Here is a 21,567-nt window from a genome sequence, read left to right as displayed (position 1 = left end):
GCTTACCTTCATATTTACAATTAGCGTTTATGATTATTGTCATTAATCGTTAAATCTATCTGATTATCATCAAATCAAATGAGTTTTTATTGACGAGATAATGAGACGTTTTTTTTATCTGTATTACTTCCACAATGTTTTTCTTTTTATGTCCTAAAGGGGCATACGAGCAGACGGACTACCTGATGGTAAGTAGTTACCGTCTCCCAAGGACATCTGCAATATAAGAGGTGTTGCAGATGCTTTGCCGAACTTGTTTGTGAAGGGGTCACTTGAAAACTTGATGTTTGAAAGACCCCATGTTGTAGATCTCTGGGATAACCTCGGGCGGAAGATCATTCCACATCCTCCGCGTGCGTGGCAAATATGACCGCGACGCACGTGCGGTCTTGCAACTGACTGCATCTAGGTGATGTGGATAAAATCCGACCCTACGGCTAGTAGTGAGATGTTGGAATGATGACGATGGCACTACATCAAACAGTTCCTCGGAACATTCCCCATTGTACAGACTAAAGAACACACAGAGGGATCTTACATCCCTCCGGAGACTTAAGGGTTGGCAATGTAATAAAATTTTAATAATTTAATAAATAAAGTCAACTAAATAAATTAATAATAGAATTATATCTTGACATTACATTGTGTTACGGAAGAAAGCTTATGTTTTGATATCAAGGTAGGTGCACTATTATAATAACACTAAAAATATATTTGGTACAAAATATAGGAAGACTTCGGGTTGCTGGAAGGTAAAGTAGCTAAGCTTACCGTTAAAACTAAAGTCCATGAAAAGCTTCGTCCAAATCGACTTAATATTTATTTTATATAGTCGACTAACAAACACATACATATACTCATTTAAAATTTACCTATTTTCGTAACTAAAAGATTAAGTACCTACAGACCAAATATGCGTAGTCTGTGTGTACCTAAGTATTGATTGAGAAACGGGAAACTAAGCATACTGATTACTATTCACTCATGAAATATGGATATCGATTTTTGCTTCCAAATTCTAGGAATGAAAGTAGTTACAAATATCCGCGGAAGTCAGTTTGAACCCTATAATTTTTAATAAAGTAATTGTAGTTATACACGATAGATCAATGTCCAAAAGAGTGGGTGTATGGTAACTCAAACATATAATAACAGATATCGTATTATTTACATAACGGAATTATACAGGTAATACATTACTATGATATAACGGAACCTATTACAAGTATTGTAAGGAAACATGCGGACAATGTCTCAACTAATATAACTTGAAGACTTTTAACTTGTTAACCAAATGATTATAAATGGGGGGGAACTAGATCTAATGTAATTGTTTTCAGGAGACAAATGTCTTTTAGTGTTATATATTCAGACTTTCTACAAGAATGTGTATTTTCTAAACACAGTACACGTTCATTAAACATCGTCGCAAGAATCTCTGCAGACTCGTCGTGGTCATCACGTATCAGTGATCCGTATACATGATGACTTTCATGGGAAGATAGTTGCAGTGGTTTCCCCTTGCCTTCTGCACCAGAACTTTTTTGGGGCTATTTAGACCCCAAGGCTTGCTGTAGCCTTCTCTAGCCAGTGGTGTCGAAATACTCTTAGAAAGTAGATATGACTCGGAAAAGATCACATTGGTACTTGCCAGGTTTCGAACCCGCGCCCTCACGTATGAGAGGCGGACTTTTTAACCTCCAGGCCACCACAACTTTTTCACGTCCATTACATTAAGCCTATTGTTCATCTTCTAGTTAGGATTAACAGTCAAGGGATCATCTAAAACGATGGATTTCTAAAAGTCGACTTTTAAGGTTTACTAAATTGTTGTGGTTGTTTGTTTAAAATTTGGCCTTCATCCGTGCAGAGACGAGCACAGTATATTCTAGCAGCGTCGTGTAGAACGGCGGAAATAAAATTTAACAGTCTGGACTGAAGTCACAATTAGGATTACTGAATTGTAGCCATATAGTTGGATTGACGACATTCAAAAAATCGATAAACGTTCGGAAGTAGATTCGAGCCGGTTATTACTTTGGAAACAAAAAAATAATTTTGAAACAAAATCTTTTTTATTTTATTTATTCGGTGCAAAAAAAAATCAAAATAAAAAGGACATTGAAAACTTATATATATTTTTTTTACATTTAAGACCAAAATTAGGCTAAATACCATTTCTAATAATTTACCAAATAATATCAACCATCGATGTTTTTCCGTTTATATGATAATGCATAATAAATGCAAAGGTTCACAGAACATGTTCATATGCGTCGAGAGAGACTCTATCTTAAAAAAGACAGTATCTGTATGTGCGGTAAGTCTCTGGGACTCGCGTCTAGGGACGCCGAACAGTGTATTTCAAACGATATCGAGAAATGGAAAACACATGGAGTTTAGATATGGACTGTAGATGGACATAAATACTACCAATATTCGAAGCGTTTTGGAAGAATTATGGCAGAGTTAGTGGGAGCGGACATTGATGGAGCCACAATGACAGGATCCACCACAGTTAACATCCATCGAGCGATCGCTACGTCCTATAAACCCACAGAAAAATCATTCAAAATACTCATCGGTGACACGAACTTCCCCACAGACGGATACGCGGTCGACAGACAGGTTATCTTGAAAGATGTCACGACGAAACATGCCGTCAATATCGTGAAGGCCAGAGGGAGATACGATTTAGAAGATTTAATCAGTGCCATGACAGAGGAGGCAGCCCTGGAACATTGACTAGCTGTATATTAGAACGCAGCGCGAAATTGGATATAAGAAAAGTCAGGACTTGAGTCAAGTTGTGGGCTGTATAGACATCGATTTCAAGTCTTTGGGCGTGGATTTTGCTGTTGGGTGTACATACAAATACCTTAACGGCGGCCCCGGCTTGAACATTAATAAGAAACACTTCAACTTACTCCCAGGCTTCGCTGGGTGGTGGGGGAACAGGATCGAAACACAGTTCCTATTACGACAACAGACGCCGCACTCGCTCTCTATGGCCGGCTTAGAAGGTTCGCTGGAAATGATCCTCCAGGCGTGTATGAGCAACGCTAGAAAGAAATCACTGGAAATAGCAGGGTACTTGATATTCCTTGTTGAAACTAAATTATCAGCATTTGGCTTCACGATCGGCTCTCCGGGAGAAGACAGCAGGAGAGGCAACCACGCTTGGTGGAACATGAACGAGCTTACAGAATATCTTCGACCCTGAGAGCTCGTGGATTGATTCCCGACTTCAAATAACCAAATGTCTTACGATTTACACCAGATCCTCTGTAGTCTGAGTGTCAGTTACGAAGACGTTTATAACACGGCCGACATCTTGATAGACATGCTCAAAAAAGAAACCTTAAAAAAATATCCGGGGAAAGGGTCAGGGTGGCGCGCAGAAAGGAAACATCTGAATCCGTTTACATTATATTTTATTTCGAAAATAGGCTTAGACTATCTGAATTTTAGTCGCAACGTGATTCATCGCAGCGCTCGGACGAGGAATTTTTAAAATCGCCAGAAAACTGTCGATTATCACTTCGCAACCTCGCGTTGTATAAATAGAGAAAAAATATTCAAACCAAAATATTCCAGGGAGTCGCAGAACGAATATTTTGTAACTTAACCAGATAACACATATTTACTAACCTTAACTATAAACTAGGTTCTCTATTATTTACAGTAATTTACATCACAAGCTATGTCGTATGGTTCTTTGAAGATTTTCACCGATTTCCAATGAATTTATCCAAATTTTTTGCCATTTTTTTTAATATATATTTTTTATTATAAACAACATTGAAATATCCACACAAGTTAATTCACGGCCGATTTAGCGTCCGCTGACCCGGGCGCTCCGTGCTGTACCAGCCGAGCGCTTCACGTCATCGCTCACATACAGGGTGTTCCAACGATCCATTCCGATTCCTGCGACTTAGAAATGTGTATTTTTCTCACATGTATGGAGTCTCTCGCGTGGTTGTGTTGATAGTTATCTGCTATATTAATGTTACGAATCGTGTCACAGAGCACACGAGTGTGTTTCAGACTCAGCATCCGATTTCATCTCCTGCAACGTGAGATAATAATATCACTTTTATATGAGCAATCGATGAAACTTAAAAAATAATCTGTGAGAACCAGCGACGATAATGAGAGGAATTACAGTAGCGTGATGTATGACTACACGATGTGTTGCGACCAATCAATAGCGCTGATGACTCTACATGTATGAAAATAATAAGCCATAAGGAGTACAGTCTGTGGCGCGAGTCCGCCGGCGGCGTGGATCGGCACAGAGGGAGCTACTAACGTGTATTCTCATTGAATATTCATTTTTAGAGCGCGGCCACTCAACGGGTCTGACACATTCCTGGGAACATTTATAATATATATTTTAATATTGGTGTCTGGCTGTCTGTGTGACGTCAGACTAATGGTTTTCCTCGTCGTAACGGAGTGTGTGTGTGTGTGCGAGCGTGTTTTCTTACAGTCGTCCACCTTCGTCCTGAGCGTCTATAAGCCTCTCCCTCTCTCTCTGTGTGTGCGTGTGTGTGTGTCTACGTACAATTAGAGAGTCGCACCGAGCTCCAGGGTTGCCTCTCCCTCTCCCTCCGCCTCACGGTGGGCGGCTCCGCTCGTTGCACGCAGCCCTCGTGTATGTGGACGCAGGTTATGTCTGAGCCGGGGATCTCGAACATCACCTCCAGTAACAGATTCTCCTAAACAGTATACACACTAATATTAAACAAACGGAAACCTAACACAAGTGCTTGTAGCCTCGCCGTGTAGCTCCCAAGGACGAACTAATTACGATTACTTCTGTAACTCGTCAACTGTTTTGTACTTTGGATATCCGTGAGTAGCTGAGGTTATACTCTTAACCGATTAACAAGAATTAAAAAAAACGTATTAAAATAGAAGTTATGTAACCGGAATAAGAGACAGAGAAAAGTTTAAAGTTGTTCAAAGTGTAGATAGTCCACACACACACAGAGGCGGTCAGGCTGTGTCACGTGACTTCATGATACAAATCACAGCCTATGTCTCGGTCTGAAGTACATGCTACGTTAGTCCTTGGATTTATCAAAATCTATTGAGTAGTTTTTGCGTGACAGAGCAACAAACGTCTCCACGTCCTCACAAACTTGTCTCATCAGTAACAGCTAAGCTAAGCTATACCAGCTAATCTCTCTACAACCTACTAAAGAACTTGGGCCTGTCTAGATCTAATATCAATTCATTCTCGGCACGCACTTCGTAAGGAGCCCTAGTAGAAGGTTCTTTTCAAATTTAGTTAGATAGAGAGGGGAGCTTGGACGGTGGAACTGAGCATTTAACGCGCGTCAGCTCCTGTTCCTGCAGCGCTGGACCCGGCCCCCGCACCGTGAATCTATTGAATGCCATATATTACCATGATAGCCCGCAATCCCCTGGCGCCCGTCTTCCTCTCCATGGCGAGTGCGGCCACCGCTCGTAAGGCTTCGTCGCTGAACGACAGCTCGCACTTGTCCATCGCGAACAACAACTTGTACTGAGCCACCTGCACACAAACACACACACACATATATATATATTAAAATATGGTATTAAGACCCGCCTCCCCAAGCCAACGATTTGATTATTCTCATAGTTTTTGGTGTTGATTTTTCCAACATTTTATATCTCGTCAGTTATAATGTAAGCTATAATTAAGTCAAATCGAGCAAAATGTGTTTTTACGATCCCCGCCGGGCAGGCAGTAGAATACATTAAACATCTCTCTCATCTTCACGTCCGCGTGACTCTAAACTTTAAGCTCATGTCGGGGTTCAATACTCATATCCGTGCACCCGACTCCTAACCCATGTGCATTATCAATCGTAACATGTAGTTGCTGTACATACAATGGCGTTCTTGGGTTCCGTGAGTATCCTAACCAGCAGATCTTGGTTCAGACTGTGGAAGGGCACCAGCACCGGGAAGCGGCCGACGAACTCCTGCAAGAGAGTGATACGGCAGAATATAACAATTTGACGTGTCGTGGACCTACCCTCAGGTCCGGTGACCCTGTACGGTGTGGCGGCTAAAGTTACGTTATAGTATACAAGCTGAGTCTCTAGATATCATGATATATGCATTAAACTTGAAACAGACTATAAATAACGAGCAATTCATCGAGCAGGTTGTGTGTAACCCGCCCGAGCCCGTGTGTGTGGACCCTCACCGGTATCATGCCGAAGTCGATGAGGTCCCGGGCCTGCACGGCTCGCAGCCAGTGGTCCCTCTCGCCCGCCTCGTCCGTGGCGCTGTCCAGGGGCGAGGCGTCGGCGGCGGCGGCGGCCAGGGCTGCGCGGCGCCCCGAGCGAGGGTCCCAGGCACCGAAGCCGAGGTACTTCTCGTTGTTGCGGCGCTGGATCAGTCTGTGAGAGGGGGGAGGTTGTACTACTGTGATGTATGACCTCGCTGGAACTTAGTAAGTCAAAGGGCGATGGAAATAATAAAAATCCATCAATAATATTAACTTTTAAGGATACGATTGTCATTATTGTGTTCCCTACACTAGTGTAGTCTCCTGTAGTCTCTCATGTCTCACCTATCCAGTCCGTTATAAGCGCCGCTGGCCACGAACAGTATGTTGGTGGTGTCGACCTGCACGGCGTCTCCTCTCAGCTTGCGCGAGTTCCTCTCGGGGACGGACACCAGCGCGCCCTCCAACATCTTCAGCATACCCTGCTGAACTCCCTCGCCTGGAGAGGGTAGGATAATGGATGACTTATTATGGGGTGACTTTATAGCGGCGTAATGTTTGTGGCTGTGAGTTATTATGGTGTGTTCTAGTATGAAACAATCAATCAAGTCCGCCTGACATTAAACACAAGCCGCCCTCAAAGAGCGAAAAACTCTCCTGGTCTTGGGCAGATTAGAATTTTGATTTTGAAAATTGTATAATCCGCAACCTTGAAATGACGCAGATTCCTGACTCTCGCTCACCCTACACGTGTTTTTTGTCCACTTCCTTTTTCTTCAGTGTGTTTTAACCTTTACATCCTTGCGAGCTGCTTACTACTGTTACTTAGCCTGATAATCTCTAAAATGTCCTTAAATAAAACACGTTTTTTGATGCTAATGAAGTCAATCTTATTATTAGCTACGCCTTTCTTGATGGAAGATGGAATATATCATAAATAAGTATAGATTTGCAAGTAAAGTAGCCAGCGCCTGACCTAATGTTTCCTGCACTTAAACCCATGACCCAACCCAGCTTCACCGTCGTATTTCAATTTTCAATAGAAATCAGCCGTGACCACCGGGTGAGATGCTTCAATGAGACAGTTAGCTATCGCTTATGGAGTGCGAGGTGGAAACTTATTGTAGGGCGACGTATTTAATGATTAGACAATATGAAAGAAAATCACTCATCATCATCATCAGCCTGTTGTGCTAGACGCTGAGCAAAGACCTTTTCTCACACGGAGAAGGTTAGAGCATTAATCACTACGCTTGCTCAAGACGGATCGGCGATGTTTTCCCGATGTTTTCCTTCACCGTCTGTCAGTTGTGTCTAAATATTCTTAGTAAGTATTTGCTCGATTTTGAACCCGCGCCCTCATACATGAGAGGCGGCCCTTTACCCTCCAGGCCACCACGAGATAATCACATTAATGACAGTAAATAAAATGTGTGTGCATGTATGTATATATATATATGTGTGTGTGTGTGTGTGTAGCTCACCTCCAACATCCCTCAGCTGGTGTATCCCGGGCACGGCTCCTATTTTGTCGACTTCGTCCAAAAACACTATACCGGTCTGTGCTCGTTCAACACTGGCGGTTAAATTAATAACGTATTCATTAAAAACTTCACAACTTTAGCCTCGGCCCTTAGATAAGGGTAAAGGAAATGTAACATAGATCGAGCCGTTTGCGATAATTATAAAAAAATGCAAAATTTTACTTTATTAGTCTTAATTAAAGATTGAACCAAAGAAAAAAGAAATGAGTGGAAATGACTGGGCCAGTGTAACTTGACCTCCCTTCTTAATATATCTCTTTAGATAGTTAGTCCATACTAACTTGAAATTGGCGTCCTGTAGCAGTTTAGCGATGACGCTCTCGATGTCCTCGCCCACGTACCCGGCCTGGGTGAGGGTGGTGCAGTCACAGATAGCGAACGGCACGTCCAGGCACTGGGCGATGGTTTGAGCGAGGAGGGTCTTACCTGGACCGACACACACACACGTAAAATAATCAATATCATTGACAGACATTCCAAACGTATTGACTAATATTTTCTTGGCACTTAATATGAAAGAAGAGTTTGAAGCTGTGAACTCAGTCTACCGCCACTGTTTCCGCTGAGCCATCGTGTCCGCATACTATATTTTGTTGACATGTACTCACCGCTGCCGGTGGGTCCCAGCAGCAGCACATTGCTCTTGTCGAGCCTGAGCTCGTGGTTGTTCCTCTCCAGCACCTCAGCCCCTCCCCCCGCGCCGGGGCTCTGGCCCTGGTTCACGTGGAGCAGATCTAACAGACGGCAAACAATTAATAGATTTATATACAGTATTTAATATTAATCGACATTGTTATTCCGAACTTTAAATACCCTTAACTTAACCTGTGACTTAAATCACATCACATCCCAATCACTGCCAATACAACCGTCGTGTCCAAACACGACGACCCGAGTATTCTATATATTGATTTTTTTATCAACACCGTATAATGCTTTTTGCAGAAACATTTTGCTACCGAATTGGATAACTCCTAGTACAGCTCAAAGAAAACATCTAATTTAACGAATACATTTTTTGCCGCAGTACCAACAATTTAAAATGTCCTTTGTTAGGTACTCAACGCGTTGTTTGATATTCAATTAAATCACTTTCATTTTTCAGTAAAATCTATTATATTCAAGATAATATCTTTATACATAATAAAGAGCGTGATCTGCATCAAATATATTGAAACGCCAAAAAAATTACATTGTCTTTGGTCTTAGCACCAAAAACGAGTATCGAAGAGCGACTCTATAGTAACAAGCAGAAATGGTGACAGTTTTTCGTGTAACGATTCGTTACACTTTCTATATAAGTTTTTGTCCATCGACCCATCACAAGACGGGTCCCTACTGTCTCTCTGTTCTTGTTTAGTTTTGACCTTAAACAATAAAATAGTATTTGAATGTCGCTCGACCAGGTCCCGGAGCGGTCGGAGCGGAGCAGCGTCGCTGGTCGTATGCTTATCATTTAACACGTCTTGCCTCCGACGACTTGTATGAATTTATTTAGATTACATTTGGAACTATTTTTTTGTATCTTATTTTTTTTAATTATAAGATCAAGCTCACATCACGTGTTTAACATGCTCGGACATTTTACCAATTTTTTTTTTACAAGAAATTTTGCATTTATTCTAACATATTATTATTAGTCCCTTATAACAGTTAGTTTTTAAAGAGCAAAAAAATATATGAATATTATAAAAATACACACCTTGGTATTTATTTGACTTATGTAGACATATGCAGCGTGTACAAGTCACGTGTTTTGCTCGATTATGTAAAGTCCTGAATGTACAAATGGTGAGGTCGCTGGGTTGTGTGCAAGTTATATGTTTTGCTTCTTTATGTATTTGTCATCTATTTCACGTAACTATATTACAGGTCACGTGTTAGACTCTTTTGTGTACAAGTCACGTGTTTCGCTCATGTGTGTACAACTCATGAGTATTGCTTGTGTGTGTATAAGTGAGGTATTCGCATTGAATGTTTCATACCTCTGTGCGTGTGATGTAGCGGATGTTGTCCGTCGGCGGGCGCGCCGCTCGTCACGTTGTTATATATACGCTTGTAGTGGTTGTAGACGGCTACTGACAACACCTTCTTGGCGTATTCCTGACCCACCACGTGCTTGTTCAGATATTCGAAGATCTTCTTTGGTGGAGGAGGAGGTTTCCTGGAATGGGAAGCACACGTGTTGCAGGACATGCATAACTATTGCAGGTCATATAGTAATATTATATACGTTAAATTTATAAATAAATCTTATTGTATTCAATTTATAATATATTTGATTAAGAGACGAGAGAACGATTTTGTTCAGTGCTGTAAATTTTAAATGTAAAAATCAGTTCTATCTACGAGCAGATGATTTTAGTATCAATGAATAAATTGTTCAATCAACATGAGCGTCGGACTGATCAACGCAGACATTTCCCAACCAAGGTCTTATTGTATCGGAATCAAATGCTATCTAAGGTTAGATTAATGAACCTCAATCAATTTATGCAATTTTTTATTATAATTTAATTTTTTTAACATCACACGCGTCGTCACTCGCTCTGTGCTCGCCAAATGTGTGTTTTGAATAATATTATTTTAAATTTCGAAGTTTATCTTATAAGGATGATGTTAACATTAATTCGTTAACGATATTATGATATAAACCAGCTAAACCATGTAACGACACTCAAACAAACACAGGAAAAGTTACTGAAATCAACTCTTTCGGTATATATTATTACTACTATACTTTATGTACTATATATTATGTCTAGAGTGATGTGTGTCTGTCTGTTTATTGATTTCTTTTAACACATACATTTAAAAACTATATTTAGCACATTAGTATAGAACACAGTTTGTCCAATATGAACTGACCTGTAGAAGCCGGACTTGTTCTCAGTGTTGTCCTTGATGCTCTTCTTGGTGTCCACCTCGCTGAGGACCACGAAAAAGTGGTGGCACTTGTCGCACTTCACGAAACGTGTCGAGCTGACGAACGTCTCAACGTGGGTACAGGGGTCCCCGCACTTAGGACATGTTAGGACTCCGCTGCCGCCCTTCTTACCTGATGTTCCTGGGTCGATGTGATGCGGATAATATATTAATGATTACAATGCATTTATTAACGGAGACATGTACGAATAAGATGAAGCTGGCAATAGGTGGAGGGGTTCTCATGCAACCCGTATATGAATAGCATTGGTAAAACAAAAATTCAAAAACCAAAACGTGACTCTTGTGTTACCAACCATCTGATTCACGGGAACATGCTTCTATGGATCAATGACCTTTAAAATTTAATATTTATAATACAATCTTATCAAGTATTGCTACAAGAACAGTTGTCAATGAACTTTCGCTAGGAACACTCACTATCTATAGTTGCCATGTGTGTACTATTAAAATATATTTATCAATATTATATATATGAGCGTCGGAAGAACTTATTAACTGTTCGTTTGTTCGTAGCCAATAAAACTATAAGTGACCGAGTGACCTTCTATACTGATCAGACATGCATAAAAAATATTCTAATGAAAAAGATGTATTTAACAAACAAAGAACCAAAAAGAAATTAAATGATATCGAAAAACTGAAATTATAAGACTATTTAAAAAACTCACAACATGCCATGGGCTATTTAATTATTATAAATTATACACTGATAACAGATGGCGATAAAAATATACACCCACACATACAAACGATATAATGTATGGAAATGTACATATATAGAATGTTTATGTACCCGTGATCCTTACACAATGAACAATTAAATTACAGCCTCCGATGGGAACCGAGAGAATCGCTTTCACCTTGGATGTGAGACACTGCATGATAAGATTGGTGAACTCGATGCAATTATAACGATGAAATTGCAATTTGATCTGCTGTTTAAAACAATTTGCAATTCAATTGTAACTATCAATGCGCTTTCTAAAGAGGACTTCCAATTGATCTCATTGAAGTGAGACTTTTTCAGATATGACGAAAAAAGCTAAATCGCAGCACAAATATAATATTTATGTTATTACTAATGTGAAAACGAGTAATTTTTTTCATGTGAATTTTTATAAGACTCTTAAATATTGTATCTGACACAACACGTAGGCATTTTTCTAGAAATTTCTTGTAGTCCGCGGAATCTCAGATTAACGGTTGCATTATGTAAATAAATAAAAATATGACGAAAAAAGCTGTAGTATATATATACTCTTTTTATATATTGTCCATTTCGATCTAGACAGAATTAGTAAATCTACAAGGACAAAGTCGAAAACTAAACCTAGTATACTCATACGTCGTTCTAAATACTAGAGCAACTGGGTCTATGGCGATGTAAGTGTTGAGTGTCTCTGGTAATAAATATTGTACTAACCGGATGTATTTCCATCCTTGTTGTGTGATGGCGGCAGTTCCCCGGTGCCCTTCCTGAGGGAGACGCCGGTGCTGATGCTGCGGGCACAGGAGCGACGGATGGCGCGACACGTCTGAACACCTGACGCTACTAAAGATTTTTTTTGGGTTAAGAGACGAAACCTTTGAGCATTCAATGGATTCACCGTGCGGGTGCCGGGTCCATCGCGTTGCAGAGAGGAGCTTCGACAGTGCCTGGGACTTGCGACCCAGGTGTAGATTTAAAGGGATGCTATCTGACACGCGTTAAACGCTCACATCCACCGTCCAAGCTCCTCTCTCTACCTAATCAAATTTGAAAAAAACAATAATCACTTCAGAATTAAAAATGAAAACGCAAAATGATTTTAATTTTAAATTAAATTAATTTAAATTATTCTTAGTAAAGTAAATTTCTTTATCATTGCAGTAGAACATTGTTAACTGATGATAGATACACGCTCGTTAAGATGTTAAGTTTTGTAAACATTTCGACAAATTCATTTAGTATAAAATATGGAACTTCTATAGTGATAATTATTAATTATTTTCCTAAATTGCCTCTTCTAAAATTTTTTACACACTCATCATTCGTCATCATCAGCCTAGCCCTGAGCCCATTGCTGAGCAAAGGCCTCTTCTCTCATGGAGAAGGTTAAAGAATTAATCACCACGCTCGCTCAAGACGGGTTGGCGATTTCAATCTTATAATTTGAAATTATAAGACCAGGTTTCCTAACGATGTTTTCCTTCACCGTCCGTCAGCGGTGTCTAAATACTCTTAGAAAGCACATATGACTCGGAAACGATCACATTGGTACTTGCCAGGTTTCGAACCCGCGCCCTCACGTATGAGAGGCGGGCGGACCTTTAGGCCAAGATAATTTGTTTTATATCTTTTCGATTTACACATTAATATATATACAAGAACATTAAAATACGACCCTTAACAGTTAAGAATAAATACAAATAGCTTTCGGAGGCATTCCTCTTAAACAATCGAATGGAATATACTTCAACAGTAAAACATTATAATTAAGCTATAAATATATAATAACAGTCCACTTCCAAAACACGAACGGATACCATATAAGGCGGTAAATACCACACGCCAGCGAAAACGGTCACAGTGGGTATTACCACACACACCTTGACACAATGACTGCGCGACGCAGGCTTTTAATATATGTAACTTTTAAAGGTAATTTCATATAATAACATGTCATTGTAAATGCTTACTGGTATTTTGTCAAAATGTTCGTTATTCGTTATTTTTCACTACACGGACGTAATTTTGTTGTGTGAATTTTATAAATATACCGTACTTGCTTATGTCACTGTAGCGTTCAGCCAAATTTACCTCAAAGTCAAACCACTCCGTCACTTTATTTATGATAATAACAAATATATCTGTTATGTTAATAGCAGAGTCGAGATTGCTTTGAAGAAATCAATATAAAAGATTGAAATAAAACTAATATTTTTCAGATTTACAACGCGTTCATTAATTATTTTTAACAACATACTCCCGACGTTTCGGTTACTTTGTAGCAACCTTGATCACGGGCAGACGAGATGAGAATGGCTCAATCCAATTTCACTCCATTTAATCCTTAGTCCATTACTAATATTTATTAGTTTTATTTCAATGAATAGTCGCGAAAATGTTAGATCTCATTAAATGACAAGAGATGATTTCAATTTGTCTTAAAAAAAATAATCTGCGAATTCAGCCCAAAAATATATACATATATATTTTATGGACAAATTAATATAATTGTAATACATATATACAAATAAATAAAATGGAGAGGAGCATGATGAACGTGAAAAAGTCAGACCGTGTAATAAGAAGCAAAACAAAGGTTATTGAAATAACGTGCAAAATTAGGAGACTTAAATGGCGATGGGCAGGGCACATGTTAAGAGGAAACGATAAATGGAGCAAAATTATTACTCAGTGGTATCCTAGAGAAGGCAAGAGGAGAAGAGGCAGACCGCAAAAAAGATGGGACGATGAAATAAGACAAGTGGCAGGCGTCACGTGGAACAGAGTGGCTCAAGAAAGATGCGAGTGGAAAAGGTTGGAGGTGGCTTTTGTCGACTGGCAAACAGATCCACAGAAAGTTGTAAAATTCAAATAAGAGACTAGGTTAACTGTAAAGGTATATTAAATTAAGTTGTCTTTGTATTTTTACCATTTAAATGTTCTATGGATCTGAATAAAAGGCTATTATTATTATATACCATTAAAAATTGTGTGCTCGTTCTGTTTTGACATGAGTGAAGTCAGTAAAGAAATCGAGTATTTAACTTAACACTCGGTCTGGGGATGGGAAAAACCTGATAATTTACGTTGTATTAAATATTTATAAGCGAAATTATTCATCATACGTAATACATTATAGATACTAACAATGAAAGTAAACACTATCAAGTCCCTAACATTAGTCCAAGTTTCAATCGAGTCCCTACGTACTGACAGTATCAATGTTATACATATGTATATATTTTATTATCTTTACCAGACATACACCTTCCTTATATTATACACAAACAAGAGATCGTAAAAAAGTTATGTAAAAAAGGATGAAAAAATATTAATCTAAAATGAAATATAAGTTCAATACAATAGCCTCAACACCGCTACATAAACGGTCTTATCATTTTAAAAATCGATTTAATCCTTAGTCTGAAAACAAAATATATCGAATGGCTGAATGATCTAAAATCTAATGAATATGATATTTTATCTATTCATAGTATTAGTATAGTAATTTAGTAATAGTTAACAGTAGTCACTTTAATGCATCTCGTAAGTGAGCTCGCATCGTTACTACGTTGTTATAGTTTCATTCATTATATTTACGAAATCTTCACACATTATATATTGAGAAACGGGAGACGCTTCGTGTGTAGTGTAATGTAATAACTCTGACTAAATACTAAAACTCACATACTAAGCTACCCTAACTAGTCTCGCACCAACTATGATAACTGTCTATAAGATAAGTATATAATAAAAGTTAATTAAGGTGTAATCATAACATACTTGCAGAGAGAGTTTAAAACAAAATGTTATTCTAGAATTAAAATAATATTATACAGTTTACAAAGACTAAAGATGAGAGCCTGATGACACGAATCATATTTAATTAGAGAATATATACGAGGTAGAAAATAATTGAAATTATGGAATATTTATTACTGAGCAACATCACTGCAATTGTATGTATTCTATGAGATGTGCATTTGTTCGATGAACTCAATACACAGTGTAATAGTCTCTAACAATATTATGAAAGTCGGAGTCCGTGAGAACATTCAGCTGTGTGTATGTTGCTCATTTAACCAAAAACTACTTAACAGATTTCGATGAAACTCATCAGTGATGGAGCTTAGACATCAGAATAAGATATAGGCTATGATTTAATCGAGATGTCTCTATAATTTCCGTGGCATAGCCATAAAAGTTGTGTTTAGCATGAAGACTACAGAGGTCGCTCACAGTTTGATGATATCTATTATTTTCACACACTATACACTTCTCTGTGACCGCAATTCATAAGTTCATGCGGACGAAGTCGAGGATAAACCCTAGTGATACATAAAATTGATAAAATAAAAGATGATAGTGGATAATTAAATTTCCTTAGACTACAGATATTGCTAATTTTATCATGTAAGAATATCGTAGGCCGTGCTATTATCGTAAATAGATTCGTTTGTTGTTTGAAATTCTTCAGACTATATTTTTCTTATAACAATTTTATCTTTGAACGATATATCAGCATCACCTTGACCAGAACCAAAACAGAAAATTTTACAAAATTAATAGACGTGCATTAATAAAATCTACATTATTATGTAACCCTAACCATTAATATCATTTGCAATCTGTATGCTTAGCACGAGTCCGCCTCGTGACACTACACACGAAGCGTTTCCCGTTTAACATTCAATAGCCTACATTAATACTATAATGTGAAAAGGTTTATGAATGAAAAACTATAAACGCTCCGTTTGTAGTGTCATATCAAACTTAGGATAAAATTGTGCATTTGATTGGTTTCAATACAGTTTGGTTATTACTTATTTATAGGAAAATAGGAATAAAAAGCAAAATAAATGTATTCACTAATAATTTAAACGTGATGTATAACCTTAGTCCATATCCTGAGTTACTCAATCGTAGAGTTCACGGTTGGAGAGCAACTTGGGTCTAACTTTAGCTGTCAATAACAATTCACTAACCTTGACAGTTAAAAAATGCTATTAACTTTAACTATGTTGAAATTATTAATTATAAAACCGTGAAAAATAAATAATGTTTTATAATTTTATACACTTTGATAAAACGTTGTCTCGTATAGGTTAACTTAAATCTCTCTCAATGCAACAAACGTGCCATGAGAACATTTTTAGTTCAACTCCAATTTGAATGATGCGAAACACTTCCGACTTAACTCTCTCTAGTTACTATAATTCTGAAAAATGTACGCAGTTTCGCTTTCATTATGATTTTAAAATGTGAAAGTTCTGTTCGCAATTGACCGATTTCAGACGTTAAGGTCTTTGGAGGTGATCATTTTAACCGTATTTTGAACACAGAACAAAATTAATTACATACGATGTCAATAATACGAGAGATCTTTAGGTTTATTCAATAAAGTTTTTTGTTTGAGACGACTTATGTCGCTAGTATTATTATAATTTGATTCACAGATAAATGATTTAGAACTATGCTAATTTAATTATATAATTGCATGCATATATAACATGTACATTACTTTAAACCACGTAATTACTTCTGTAGTAAGCATTCCCTTTATCTTATATCTAACTGGGACGTACTTTGGACGTTAAATAAAAATATAACTATTAAAAGAGCGTAATAAAATGAAGGCTTGCCATGAAAACCTTTTTTGTGTCCACGAAGGCTGATTGGGTTATGTTGACATTAAGCACATTGATAGATCACGATGTGGAATTCATTATATAAAAAAAATTAACCACAGCGGGTTAGTGAACATGGAAACAAAAAATATAGCAAAGCATTTTTTTCATAGTACATTTTTGTACCCAATGAACACTTTATAAAATGACACAATCGCTTAATAATTAAGATAACAAGTCAATCACGGGATTGAATTATCTTAACACAATATTAAATAGCTTTTGTCCGCGACTTCGTCCGCTTCCACTACGAAATAATTTCTGTGAGAAATGATACAAAGTATATTAAACAATAGATAAATGTGTAATCCGCGCCAATGAGTTCACACTACATACAACTGTTAAGCCTGGATCCACATCTGACCCGGAACACTGACACGGAATTTAAGGATAAATCTCAGCTTATATCCTATTCTGATATCTGTGCTACACTACCCTAGAGTTTCATCAAGATATGTAAAGTAATTTTTGCATGAAAGAGCAACAAACATAAAAATACAGTCACAAACATTCTAGTTTATTTATAGTAGAAATAATAGAATTAATTTTAATTGCAATACATTAACAATATATGTTATGTTCCCAACCAAGGCTACGTTCACGCATCAGCTAACATTAACCTACTTATTTAGGCCGAATATTTTAAACGCATTAAGTACACAAGACATTTGTAATTTCCTTAGACGGGTTCGAAAGTTTTAATAAAACGCATTCGCTTTCCAAACGGCCTCAAGTTTACGATTTATCGATAATTTTTAACTCGACTCGTATGAAAATTAACAGATATTATCTTAAATTTAGGTTTAAGTCACAATAAAAAGCTCTCGCATAACATTCATATCATAATCGTGAATCATATTTCAGTGTCTTTATTATAATGCACATATCTTTATATATTTATCCTTCTATTATGAATATATTTTTTCATTAGTCATTATTTTGTATCTTATTAAGTTACTCAAGCTCGGTGTCTTGATAATACCCGGCTAGCACTTTCACTTTCTCGATACAATCTCAGCTTGGGTTTTCGCGGCGCCATTAAAATAACGTCCTTATATACATGAATATGTAATACTGTTTGTTTGTTACGAGCTAGGATTGATATAATATTGGTGATATTAAAAAAATTATATAATATACTAATACATTAGACTGTATATAAATATTAGGTTGTAATTTTTCTTATCGCTCTATTTCTTTTTACATGTATTATTGAATGATTATATAAATAATTTATCAGTTGTTGACCTCGTATGTGTTGAGTAAGTAATGAAATATAAAATCTTTAACTAATCCAACAAAGGTTTTACCAAAACACAGTTCGGTAAGGAGTTCGTGAGTTTGTGTTAAATCCTAAGACGACGTTAGAAAAACAAGGTTCAAGCTGTTTTGATACATTGAGGTAGATTCAGTAAGGTCATTGACGTGTAGTATAAATTAAAATTCTTTAATATCTCGAATGCCCATTTGGTGTGGTGATGAGGTGGATCCTGGCTTTAGAATTCTGATATACGGACATTACGGTGACTATGTTCCGGAGACGCCATATTTGATACAGTTCCCTTACCACGAGTCTATAGTCAAACTAAATAACGAAATCTTTATCGTTTTTCATTCATAACATAATTCATATCATATGTGTAAAATTTAATATATAAAATATTTGGTAAAACTCAGAAAGACGCTTCAAAACTTGTTATAAAAAAACCCCACAGTATTCCTAGTAAGAGTCTCCATTGTAGAACTGAAAACTATAAGTTTCTAAGTTTCTCAATCATGAAACATTGTATAAAAAATGAGGTAAATATGAATATTAATGTCTCAGATATTATGTACTTGAAATATAGTGACGGGTTAGTGTTGACTTAGTTTAAATATGTATAAATAAGTATTTGGTAAGTTTAATTATTAAATGATTATTAAATAATGCCACATTAATAATATACAGTCGCCGACATTAAATATCTCTTATTATTTATAGTTAAATACTGAGATGATTTCCATAAAACTTTATATAACTAGTAGGAATAAAATACACACTGGTATTGAATTAATCATACAATTCTTACATTTAAATTACGACCGTATGTTTTAATTCAAGAAATGTTGGGTACTATACAAGTATACAGAATGAACCTATAACACATATAACACATACATATATATATGCCCAGGTTAACGGCCGTCCAATATATGATGACACTTATAAAAAAGAGTTCGTTAAACTTTTGATAGACACTAAGTCTCACAATACAACACTATCAGCAAATATATATATTTATATTTATATATATATACATATATATATATAAATAATATGTTTATAAAAAAATTCTTTACATGACTCTGGTTGCAGTCTGACTATTAGATATACATATAAAAAAAGCCTAAATTAAAAAAAAGTACACTTCTGGTTTGTAATTACAAAAGAATAACTTTTTTTTACTTGAATTAATTAATATAAAGACATTCGTTGAAATATTATTCCCACACTATTTCATAGCAACTGAACATTTAAGGAAATAGTTTCAGTTTTGTTTAATAGATCGTAGAGAACGTTATATAACATTTGTTCTTGTCGACTAAATCTTTTGCACATATATATTGAATACTTTCTCTTATATCTATATTATAATACATGCTATTGTTAGTTATCTTACAACAGTAAATACATCTGAATACACTAATTAATCTCATTTAAAATCACCTGAAAATAATTTTCTATGGATAAATATGTATCTATTAAATAATGACCTGAATAAGTTAAAAAATTACTTATTATTACAATACTATTAATTAATAATGGAATAAGCATATTTTTTTATTCTCTTACTATTCAAATTCAATTTTTTTTTCTTTTTTCTGTTTACTCCTACTGTAATTTTTAGTTTTCATGATTTGTATACAAACAGAAAATGCTTTTCATAATACAAAAAAAACTAATAAATAACACTGTGTTTTTTAATTGTAATCTGGTCATCAATTTAGTAACCTAACACAACATATTATGAAAGACAGCTCAATTGCATACAGCCACAGACAAAAATAACACAGAAAAAAATATTAAATATTTAATGAAACTAACTTTCAAATTTATTTTATGTATACATATATAGTAAATTTACTATTAATATACTAATATATTTTTTTATCTTGTATATTTGTTTATTGAGGTTTATTATATTATATGGGTACAAGACATAAGACCTCCTCAGTGAGATGTTATAATATCCAATATGAATCTTATAGGAATTCTTCAAATGAATCACTCAAATATCATATGAACTTTGGCTTCAACTTAAAATGCAATTGTGTCACCAAAGAGTTTTAATATAAACAGTTTTTATATAATTAATATGTAATTATTGGCTTCATATATTAAAAATGATTCATATGTATGTGTTACAAGGCTATTAAACATACCAATGGTTTATATTCATGAGGTTTATGAACTTAGTGACATATATTTTTAATATTGCTGATTTTTTTTTGCCAGTTACCTTTATGAAGAGTAATTTATTGATTGATGAGCAAATTTGATACAAATTATTACATTTATATATGTTTATATATATATATGTATGATATTCTATTTAATAGTTATAATGTTATAAAGGCAACAAGGAAAACTTTTTTTAAGATGAATCTTGTTTGTCTCATATGAGAATCATGAGAATTTTCAAATAGTAATTTAATAAATTTATTTTTATCATAAAATTTATTAAACTTGTATATATTATTTATCATTCTAAATCCAAAAGAAAATATACAGTCTACAGGTAATACTGTGTAAGCATAATTAAATTAATAGCTGGTATAGCTGTTTACGAATATATTGTAGTGTAGAGATTTAATTTGGATATGTGATGACGAACTTCATTTGTGTTTGGAATGAATTTGACATAAAAAAATTGTTAATACAACTTTTTGAAAAAGTCATTGGGTTAACTATTATTATAATCGTAAAATAATTACTCTTTCATTATCTGAAATAGTAATATTTTGATGGTTTTCGTGTTATATGCAATAAAAACACGAAATTTTTTTGACAATTGCGTCAAATTATAGTTATTTGAAACGTATTTTGTCAAAACGATTCATACAAACAGACACTTGCACATGTTAGTTATACATTTAAACAATTGTTATTGACCTTGCTCACAGGAACATCCTTGAGGTCGTTTAGGGTTCAAAATATTGCAAATTAAACAATAATACGCAGATTAGGCTATGACGTCTTGTTATCAAACATGACTTAGAAGCTGGAACACAGCCAGCTCTGTTAGAAAACAAAGAACTCACCCGATGTGAACTGAGAATTTCTCCTTACCGCAATCCGTCCCACTGATACGAAACTAAGTCGAACGCTACTCATTGTCGAATTTGTTCAAGTTCCAATCCACTTATTCACATTAGCGATGTACTCGACAGGTACGTTAAAGGAGC

The 21,567-nt window shown here is 36.0% G+C and overlaps 1 protein-coding gene and 1 pseudogene across 4 annotated transcripts; one reads left to right on the top strand and one right to left on the bottom strand.

Moving 5' to 3' along the window:
* Positions 1-134: 134 nt before the first annotated feature.
* On the top strand, positions 135-3,628 carry LOC116768236 (kynureninase-like; annotated as a pseudogene).
* LOC116767874 (ATP-dependent Clp protease ATP-binding subunit clpX-like, mitochondrial) lies at positions 3,418-21,566 on the bottom strand. Of its 4 annotated transcripts, none has more exons than XR_009753024.1 (14): positions 21,424-21,566; positions 12,149-12,277; positions 10,645-10,843; positions 9,762-9,940; positions 8,385-8,510; positions 8,058-8,202; positions 7,717-7,808; positions 6,578-6,731; positions 6,209-6,404; positions 5,889-5,981; positions 5,417-5,545; positions 4,571-4,724; positions 4,316-4,375; positions 3,418-4,072 (listed from the first exon to the last, which is right to left on the bottom strand). XR_009753024.1 is itself a non-coding variant. In XM_032658382.2 (14 exons), the coding sequence occupies exons 1-14, from the start codon at positions 21,494-21,496 to the stop codon at positions 4,025-4,027; spliced, it is 1,761 nt and encodes a 586-aa protein (XP_032514273.1). In that variant the 5' UTR covers positions 21,497-21,566; the 3' UTR covers positions 3,418-4,024. The 4 variants fall into 4 exon arrangements, 3 of the variants coding, with proteins under 3 accessions (XP_032514273.1, XP_032514275.1, XP_032514274.1); XM_032658382.2 differs by having other exon boundaries at positions 4,587-4,724; XM_032658384.2 differs by lacking the exon at positions 4,316-4,375.
* Between the last annotated feature and the right edge of the window lies 1 nt (position 21,567).

Source organism: Danaus plexippus, chromosome 19 (genome assembly GCF_018135715.1).
Source record: "Danaus plexippus chromosome 19, MEX_DaPlex, whole genome shotgun sequence".
Lineage (NCBI taxonomy): Eukaryota > Metazoa > Arthropoda > Insecta > Lepidoptera > Nymphalidae > Danaus > Danaus plexippus.
The sequence above is the reverse complement of the archived record's forward strand: the minus strand, read 5'-3'. Positions and strand labels throughout refer to the sequence as shown.